General features: G+C 26.8%; 2 protein-coding genes across 2 annotated transcripts; both read right to left on the bottom strand.

The window, feature by feature from the left end:
* Positions 1–4,551: 4,551 nt before the first annotated feature.
* EIN_140130 (capsular polysaccharide phosphotransferase, putative) lies at positions 4,552–5,913 on the bottom strand (the record flags this gene model as incomplete). Its single annotated transcript, XM_004183434.1, has 1 exon — positions 4,552–5,913. One exon carries the CDS (start codon positions 5,911–5,913, stop codon positions 4,552–4,554), a length of 1,362 nt encoding a protein of 453 aa, XP_004183482.1.
* A 1,376-nt stretch (positions 5,914–7,289) lies between these two features.
* Positions 7,290–7,940, bottom strand: EIN_140120 (serine/threonine protein kinase HT1, putative; the record flags this gene model as incomplete). Its single annotated transcript, XM_004183433.1, has 1 exon — positions 7,290–7,940. One exon carries the CDS (start codon positions 7,938–7,940, stop codon positions 7,290–7,292), a length of 651 nt encoding a protein of 216 aa, XP_004183481.1.
* Positions 7,941–10,470: the final 2,530 nt, after the last annotated feature.

The following is a 10,470-nucleotide window of genomic DNA, read 5'->3' as shown; positions in this document are numbered from 1 at the left end:
GTTTTTATCTTCATAATTTTTATTGTTTTAAAAATCAACAAAATTATGATTAAAGTGACTTCCCCAAGGTGTGCAAGTTAAAATTTTACTTCTTTTTTTCAGGGAAAGGGCGTGCAAGACTAAATTTCTATTGAAAACATTTTGTTTTTAAAATGTTATTCATTTCAAAATTGTTTTAAAAAAACACACAACCCTTTGGTGCTTGAATTTATAAACCATAAAAAGCAAAATAAATTATAAAAATTGGGTAATGGTTGTCTCTGTGTTTCACACACAAATCAAAAATAAGGATGCTGATAAAACATAATTGTTTTGTTTCATTTTTTGTAAATTATTTTAAATTAAAATAAAAATAACAAAATCAATTTTTATGTCAAAAAATTCAATAATACATTATTGATATAAAAATATTTAAAAATGGTATTTTAATAATAATTAAAAGTTATTTGACGGTGATATTTTACTGTTATAACAATTATTTACTGTAAACTTGATTGGTTAAAAAAAATTAATAAAAATTTATTTATATCACCGAAAAATAAACAAATAAATTATTTATATAAAACAAATATAAATATTATTCGCTGTATATTTGACGTGTTTTTAATTTCACGTTTATCATAATATTGGCATTGTTTACTTTTTGTTTACATCTAATGTTTATTAATATAAAATAATTTGTTTAAAATTGACAATATTTTTCTTTTGACAAGTTATATCTGAATAACAATTATAAACACGTTTGATTTTTAATGTAAATTATATGCATGTTTCATTGAAAAAAAATATTTTAAACTGAACATTTTATCCAAAACATTATATCCCTCACTTAATTATTGTTAATGACATTCTTATTTCAAATATTGATTGCAATTTATGTGTTATTGATGTGACTTTTTGTTGAAATAACTAAAAAAATAAAAAAATGTTATTCATTTAATTGTTTAACTACATCGATATCCTCAATTTTCATTCAATAACCCTTTGTTGATAATTGCATGTCAATAAGATATTATTGTCAATTATTTTTAAATTAACCAAGTTTTGTTATTGTACATATTACAACGTGCAACAGTAAAAATGTGTATTTAGATAACATAACAACATTATTTTATAAAGATAAATGAAAGCATTTGTTCGATAATAATTTTCAATAATTTAATGATTATAGTTTATGTATAATATTATATTGTTTATTTTTATATTTATTTGGAAAACAGCCTAAAACGGAGTAACTTTTAAGTATGTACAGATAAAGTAATTGGTAACAATAATTATTTGCTTGATAGGTTATTTTAAATAATTTTTGAGTCTTTTATAGAAATTGTTTTTTGTAAAAAAAATAAATAAAAAATAAAAAAAACAAATAGTTTATTTTTTTAGGTTGACGGAAAAAAAAAGTAAAATTTATTTTACCTATTCCGGTATAAAGGATAAAATTTTACCTTTTTACCAAAAAATACTAAAAAATAAAAATAAAAAGTTCGTAAAAATGTTTATTTATAAAACTTAAAGACCTTGGTGTCTTTTGGAAAGCAAAGAAAAAAAATCGGCATTTTCAAATTAATTACCTTTTAAAAAATCATCATTATTCACAAACATTTTATCAAATGGACATTTATATAAAACAAACAAAAAGTAATTTTATTGAGTAATTTACATCGTCCACAACGTTTGGTGGTTGTTTATAAAAACAAACAATATATTGATGATATGTTGTCAAATTCATTTGTAATTTGTTCAGATTATATCACAAGCATTTTTTATAAATAATTTAAAAACTTGTTAATTGTTATTGAAAACATAATGTTGTAATAATTATAAATGATGTATTATATGATATTATGTGCTCTGATATTGTTTTATTAAACCATGTCTTATTCGAAACAACAAATAAGTAATTGATTTGATTGATTACACATCAAAAAATATTTCAACACGATAACTGTATTAAAAAATTAATTCTATCAATATCAGAAAGAAATGATAATATTTCCAACTCTTAATTAACTATTAATTGCAAATTCAACAAAAAAAACGATGTCTATTAACATCGTTGATAGGCAACGACGTTAATACATACAAGATAATTTAAAAACAAAAACTTCAAGTTTTTTAAAATACTGGTTATATAATATGATTATATGATACATACAAATTTAAAGATTGTGTAAATTGGCTTTAAATTGATTCTTTGTTTGTCTAATGATTATATAAATTTAACATGAATTTTTATATTTGTTGTTGTTTGTTACAAAATTTAATAATTATACATAACAATCGTTTTTGCTTTACAAAATACATTAAATGACAAAATAAATTTTTGATTTCATTATTAGTTTATAGACTAAATAAAAAACCAAAAATGTATTACTTGAAAAAAGGTGCAAAAAACGGCTGGATCTAAAAGATCCACCAAGGTAAAATTTATACTTTTATACCAAAATGAAAAATTTCATGGTAAAATAATTTTACGTCAACCTTATTATTTTTTACATTAATTAATCCCTGTTTCTTTTTTTCATCCATAATAAGTTTTTGTGGAAGACTGCTCGGTTTTGAAGCACAATATTTAATTTGTTTGTCAATGCAAAAAAATGAGACTAATTTACTGAATATTTAATTAAAAAGTATCTGTTCATAAAAATATATGCCAAATCACAATCCATATCCATTATTGTTTGTGATTTACATTATAGTATAATATACGCCATTATGTAGTGTATTTTAATTTGGATATTTGCAACACATACAACAAAACAACGTTTTTAAACAACCACACCAATCTGGACAGAGCAGTGGACACATTTTTTCATGTGTCATCCAACAACAACTGAAATTCCCACACAGAAAAATACACCCTATTAACACAATGATAGGCACAAATGCAATCAAATAACTCATTCCACTCGAATAAAAAATGATTTTGTAAATGAACACAAAAGAAGTCGCAAAAGATACTGCTGGAAATACACCAAACAAACAAGAACACCCACCACAACACTCTTCTTTTTCTTGATCCGAAACAGTCACATGACCAAAACAAAAAGATTTGTTTTCATTCCAATAAAAAAACGAGAGTAATGGAAAGTAAATCAGATGAAAAATATACCAATAACAAAAATACAAAGAGATCAAAACAATTCCACTTGTGTCACTCAAACTGTTGGGAAAAGCTAACTTGACAAAAAAACACAATAAGAAAACGAAAAGTGGCACATCCTTGAAAACGTTCTTAATTATTGAGAACAACCCAAACCCACAAAATGGGTTCTTTGTATCTTCCATTATTATATGACTTATAAATGGTGTTGAATGATATTTTCTCATCAATATTTCGTTGATATTAACATAAAATCCACATGACAAAGATGCGAGAAAATGATACAAAACTTGTGGAAGTATAACGTATTGTATTTGAATAAAATCAAATGAAAATAACACAAACAAAATGCAAGTGCAAAGCAGTATAAAAGGTATAAAGAACGTGACATTAACATTATCAAAATGTCCAATAAATGAAATTGGATAAAAAATAGTCGATGTTAACACTAAAAAGGGGTGACCACAATCACTAAAAAATTGTCATACACGTGGATTTGGAAAAAATAGACTCCAAAGAAGAAACAGAGAACAGGAAAAACAAGTAACAAAGAAATTGGTCCACTTTTAGTGGAAATGTATTTGTCAAGAGAAAGTGGGTATAACACACTGAATAGAATTAAACAAACAACACATATACAATGCATAATGTGATTTGTAAAAAGTGTTTTTAAAACGACTTTCATTTGATTGTGTAATGTCCTTTCCCATGCAATAGTGTCAGATGCCGTTTGAATTACCGAGTTTGTAACAATAACATTGTTTTTAGACATATTTTTGATGCAATCATTTCGAGATAAAAATTCATTGTGACTTAAAGTAGCGTATATTTCGTCGTCGTTTTGTAAATCGCTATATAATTTACACGTTTCTGTAATACGCAGAAAAGTTTGTAAATCACTTTTTGATGCTATATTTTTGATAATAGATATTGGAATTACAACTTCCATTTGTTTTTTGGAGTTAAAAGTTAACTTTTTGAATTTATAATTTAAAGTGATGTTTGAAATACTGGGTTTCTTGTTTTTTTAAGATATTTAAATACAATATTTTGTTTAAAAACGTCTTTTGAAATATAAAAATAATGAACGCACCAAAATTAATTACATTTTTTTTCGTCAAAATCGATTTGTAGAATAAAATATTGTATTAAAATTTTAACGATTTTTTATTTGGAAATTAATTCGTTTTTCATAAAAAAAGATATAAATTTTAAACTAAAATTAGGGTTGCTTCAATTAACTTTATAACGAGTAACGTACATTATTAAATGATAAATAAAATAATAAACAAATAAGAATTAGACAATAAATTGTGTAACACTTTAAAAACAACAAAATTATATTTTAAGATTCACGAACTAATTAATATAAATAAAAATAAATTTATTTTCTATTAAACTGAATTAATAATTGAAAACAAACACAACTTTCAATTCTTTGTTTTTATTTACTTCTCAAACACTGTTTTATCTGGAAATTTCGTAACTAACCATCTGTGTATATATCTCATTTCCTTTTCAAATGTTTTATTTGTCATATCGTCATTCACGCAAAAGACATATGGATTGATTTCGTCGTTTTGTATTTTCGCAACAACGTTCTTCTGGTGTTTATCTTCGAACATCCAGAACTTCGCCAAATTGTATTCTCTGACGTCCACTCCGTATCCTTTGATAACTTCATACACTCCAACCATATACGACCAATTTGTGGTTTGCCACGCCCTTGTTCGTTTACTTCTTGTATTTTCAAATTCGTCCCAAAAAGCCTTTTCGACTTCATACGAGATACTTTTCTTAAAGAAATGTGCTGTATGTGACATAAACCGATGTCGTGTGTTTTCCGGCTTTTTAAAGAATTTATTTACAAGTCGATTTGAGTGTGAAATGCAGCTGTGGACCAACGACTTTTTTTCTAACACGACTTCCGGTGCCGAGCGCTCGACGTGGACTTGTAACTTCCCGTTTTTGACAAAGTAGTCTGGTGGCGTTGGTTTATTGAAGAAGACGTCGTCGTTGAGATAAATGAAGCACTCCCCGAGATTTTTGATCTTATGAAGACTTGTTTCGATCGCTTCACTATTAAAAACAGGCAAGAACTTCTTCTCGATAATTTGTGAGTGTGGGACTATCTCTAAAGTGATGTTATTCTTCACAAGTATGAAACTTGTCAAATTATATGGCGCGTCTAAAAAATCGGGAACTTGATTGGCAGTCACTATAAAGTAATTTTTGACATATGGCAAGTACTTATATACTCCCCGCATGGAATAGACTAAAGTGTCTGTATTGCGATATCTGTATGGGTCGAAATCAGTGACATACTTCTTCAAACTCTCAAGCCAATTTGGGTCTGTTCCATTCACCCAAGACCACACAACATCAATTCGCTTGTTACAGATGTCAGGTAAATCACTCATCTTTTTTAAATCAATTTCAGTCTGTTCTTTCTTGTATTTTCCACATAAACTACATCTTCGAATGGCACTTTTCCTCTCAATATCTTCCTCTTTTTTGTCGATTGGACCTTCTGTTTTAAATTTGAAAGGATCTGTTGGGTCATTCAGTGGGTCTAATATTTTCTCTTTGTGATTTTCTATTGGTTTCTTTTCGATGTTTTCATTGTGTTTTTCAGTACCATTTTGCATAGATAAAATAGTAACTATGTATTTGTTATACTCTTCAAGTTGTGTTTGAGTGAACATTGGCGTTCCGTGTTTTTCATCATATAAAAAATGTGGAATTGACGACAATTGCAAATTAAAACCGTGTTCCTGTACAGCAGCGTCCGTAGATAAAGTGAACAACATGGTTGTTCTTATTTTGTATGTTGTAAAGAAAATGACTGATGACATTACAAAAAAGATACAAAAGTTGATAGTAAAAAGAAGTGTAAATAACTTCATTTTTTCGTCTTTTGTATATTCAGTATTTTTCATAGTTTTAGTTGAATAACTAAAATAATAAGAATTTCAATTACGTTCAATTATTTTAAATACGCTATAAATACAAATCAAGAGGGTGTTTTCTTTGGCGGTTTTATCGGAATGGAAAAAATGAACATTATACAAATCAACACCGTCTTTGTATCAATATCAATTATTACCGATATAATCGTTGAATTTTTTTTTCGAAATTTTCATTTAAAAACTCCAATATAAGTAAGGAAAAAAAATATTATTAAATCAATTATTTAATTTTTGACTGTCCTGTTATACACAGGAAAGAGAACACTACTGTGTTTTAATTTAATTCATTTTCAAAACCCGTTTTTTCTTGTTCTTATTAAGTGTTATTATTCATTTTAATAATGGAACAATGGGTTTGTGGTCAAATTAAAATGGCAAGTTTAGTTTGGCAAGTATTAAATTGGTTTAAACAACTCGTTTCAAGCAACACAAATATAGAACAAACTATGTTTTTAATAAATTTATGATGTTAAATACCCGAAAAATAGTCCAGAATCAAAAAAAGACCTGTAAACCATTAATTTATAGTATATTATAGTTTTTTGAATTTAGTACTGTTTTTTAAATTTTTCATTGAAAAAACCATAAAATAGTTTTTATAAACCATCTTTATAGTTTTCCGGTCTTTTATTGTGCCAGTTGGGTTTTCTGTAATTTGTATTTTGTTAAAAATTGTTTTTTATTTATTTAAATTTAAAAAAACTAGTTTTAACATTTTAAATTAATAAAAAAATTATTAAAAGTAATTTTATGATGACATTGGTTAGTGGTTTTTTTATTGACTAAAATTATTTTTAATAAATATTTAATTATTAAAGTATTAAATAGTAATTATTTTAATAATAATTAAAAAATTTCAAAAAATTACCACAGAAATTTTGTTAAAATGATTTTTTTTAACAACACAGGTTTTTGTTCATTTTTTTTAATTTGTAGAAATTAATTAATAACTATAAAAATATAATTATGTATTTAATTGTTTTTAGAATATATTTTAGTATATTTTATTAAAACAAATAACCAAATATTATAGTTTATTTTAACCATTTTTTTATGTTTGTAATAATATAATTAATACAAATAATAACAATTATAATATAAAATAATAACAAATTATGTATTTTTAATAATGTGAAATGTAATATTATTTAATTAACTATAAATTATTTATATATTTACTATCGATTTTTAAGAATAAATTTTCAATAAATAAGTATTTAACATGATTCAAGGTAGTGAACAATGTCTTCAATTTTAAGACGCTCATTCATGTTTTGCTTCCAACACTCAGTGATGATATTAAAGATTTTATTACTCATTAATGGACATTTGACTACACGCTTGCCAGAAATAACAAACTCGGCTATTTTCCAAGGAAATTTGAATTCGTCTTTTGGATACGCTTCACACCACCCAACACACTCGTACATAGTCACTCCAAACGAAAAAATATCTGCAGCCTTCTTGTATTTTTCCTTTTTTAACACTTCAGGTGCCATATAACTTGGTGTTCCAATTCCCTTTGTGAATGTCATGTTAGTCATCAGTAAATTGATATTTCTTGATGATCCAAAGTCAGTCAATTTTGCATTTACAGTTTCATTTGTTTTCAAAGTAAACACTAAGATGTTGTCTGGCTTAATGTCTCTGTGTAAAATACCGTTTGTGTGTAAATACAAAATTCCTTTTGAAGTGTCAAGACAAAACTTCACTCGTAAATTCATATCTATTTCACTCGAAGTTGTGTGTTTCATCAAATCCTGTAAAGACCCAAATGGCGCATAATCGGTGACCATACACACTTTGTTTCGTGCAAAAACAGCGCCATAGAAATGGACGATATAGTCACTTATAAATTTGTCTAACATATGAACTTCATTTTCGTCAAACTGCTCTAGTTTTTTAATTGCGACTTTGTGTCCACGAAAAGTTCCTAAATAAACAATCCAAAGGAACCTTCTCCCAGTTTTTTGTCTTCTTTTAATTCGTGGTAATCAAGTTTTGTTGTTAAAATTGTTTGAGCTGATATTTTGATGTTTGTTGATGTTTGAACTCCTTTACTTATTGAAAGGGACGTGCAGAGAATTTGTTCGTTGATACAACACGAACAATTTGGCTTTAAAAATACTTCGAACTCACAGGCTTCGTCTTTGGTTAAGGTAACTAGAGGTGGCGATGTGCGAATGCTGTACAACTCACACCCATCTACTACACTCATCTGAACTTTGATTTTGTCTTTTGATATATTTCCAATGCAAATTAGTGCTCGCGTTTCTAAGTCGACTGGTATATTTAAATCATTATTTGTTTCATTTTCAAATTTAATTTGATCTAAATTTGAGACTAAAAAGTCGTTCAATTTAGTAAATGAAATGTTTGACTTCTTCATATTAAAAATGCAAATTTCTTTTTCCTTTTCTTTGCGAGTTTTGTGAGAAATGATACTATATATTATTATTATCAACAGTAATATTATAATAACAAGAAGAATGAAAGAAGTGATTGGTATTCCAATGACAACTCCATAATTCAGTGAATTGTTATCTACACATGTAATGCCATTGTCTGATACTTTGAAATTACCTTCACATTGTGTACAAATATTGTTTGTAGCTTTGATACAATGTGTAATGTTTGAAATTGACACACACACATTATTTATTAATATATAATCAATTGAACATGTAACACAACTCTGTGACGTTTCACAAATATCACAATTTAAATCACATTTGAAACAGCGAGGTATTTGTGTGTCTACATAATATCCATCATCACATAAAGTACACCCGTGTGGTGTTTTATGTAAACAACGTGTCAAATTATCATAACTCTGACATAAGAACGATTCACTTTGAATCAAAAAGTAATTTTCTTTGCAAGTAAGACACTTCTTTGTTTCAAGACATGTTGCACATGAGACATCACATGGAACACAGTCGCCATTTTCTCTTAAATAACCATCATCACATATCGCACAACTCGTTTTTGTTGGCATCAATAGTTTACACGTGTTGTTTAGTATTTCTAAAAACTGACATGAGTTGTTTGTTGTAAGGAAAAGGTTTGATGTTTTATTACAAGAAAGACAGTATGTGTCGTTGTAACATTCAACACAATTATTACTGCATTTAACACAATTTTTAGAATTGTGTAAATAAAACCCATTGACACATTTGAGACATCCTTTTGGTGTTAAAATTGTACATAAAGTATCATCTGATTTTTTAATGTTTAATTTGTCAACTTTTTGTATACATAAATTGTTAGTCAATAAATAATTATCTGAGCACTCTAAAATTGTAGTGGAGTTATTTGTTGATTTCTGAAATTTGATATTATCTGTGTTTGCTTGACAATATTCGTCAAGAGAATAAATAACATTGTGATAATTATCTTCACATTTTACACAAGTAAATTGATTTGAATTTTCACAATTCAATTCTCCTTTAGAAGTGCATTTTCCATTTGAAATCAAATAATTTTCTTCACATATAATACACTCAGTTATGTGATATTTCACACATTTATCATAAGTCTTTTCTATACACAAATTATTTTTAATGACGCGATGAACGGAGTTGTCACAATCCACACAATCACCACTTACATATGTCAGACACATTTCACTTGCAATACATTTGTTATATATTATATCCATCACATAATTTCCATCACATTTTGTTGAGATTACATTTCCATTGTACAATTGACAACCATTTGTATTTGACATATTTTGTTTACAGTCAACACACATGTTGTTTTGATTAAGGTACTCTTGTGTATCACATGTATATGTCAAATTATTTTGTATTGTCGTGTTCGATATTTCAGCTTCAAAACACGTTTCATCAATTAACAAATAGCCATCACTACATTGTAAACATTTTCTATTTTCAAAATCGTTAATTTCGTATTTACAGTCTTTTTGTGGTTTTGTGCATTTTCCATCAACATTAATTGTATAGTCACACTCTTCACATCCAATTTGAGATTCACTTTTGCAATCAACAAAAGGTTCACACTTTTTGTTACGAAGTGTGTAACCACTTTGGCATAAAATGCATTCATTGGAAGCACTTTGGTTTTGACAATTTGCATCATTTGTATGACACATCTCATTTTCAAAGAATGTACCAGGTGGACATGAGATACACAAACTTTTACTCATATAATAAGGTGGATAACATTTCTTACAACTTACATTATTGTATAAATTTTGGTCATTAAAATTACTCTCACAAATTTGGCAGTTATCTATATGATTAAAACAACTATCACAAGTCGTTGCTGTGTTTTGGTATGACCCATTTTCACACACACAAATACCATTTTCAATAACAAATATTCCAGAACATTCTATACACTCTTCTGTTGAATTAGAACATGATACACAAT

Source organism: Entamoeba invadens, assembly GCF_000330505.1.
Source record: "Entamoeba invadens IP1 unplaced genomic scaffold scaff_1105074724366, whole genome shotgun sequence".
In the NCBI taxonomy this organism is placed as follows: Eukaryota; Evosea; order Mastigamoebida; family Endamoebidae; genus Entamoeba; species Entamoeba invadens.
Note: the sequence above shows the minus strand (reverse complement) of the source record. Positions and strands in the feature narration are given on the sequence as shown.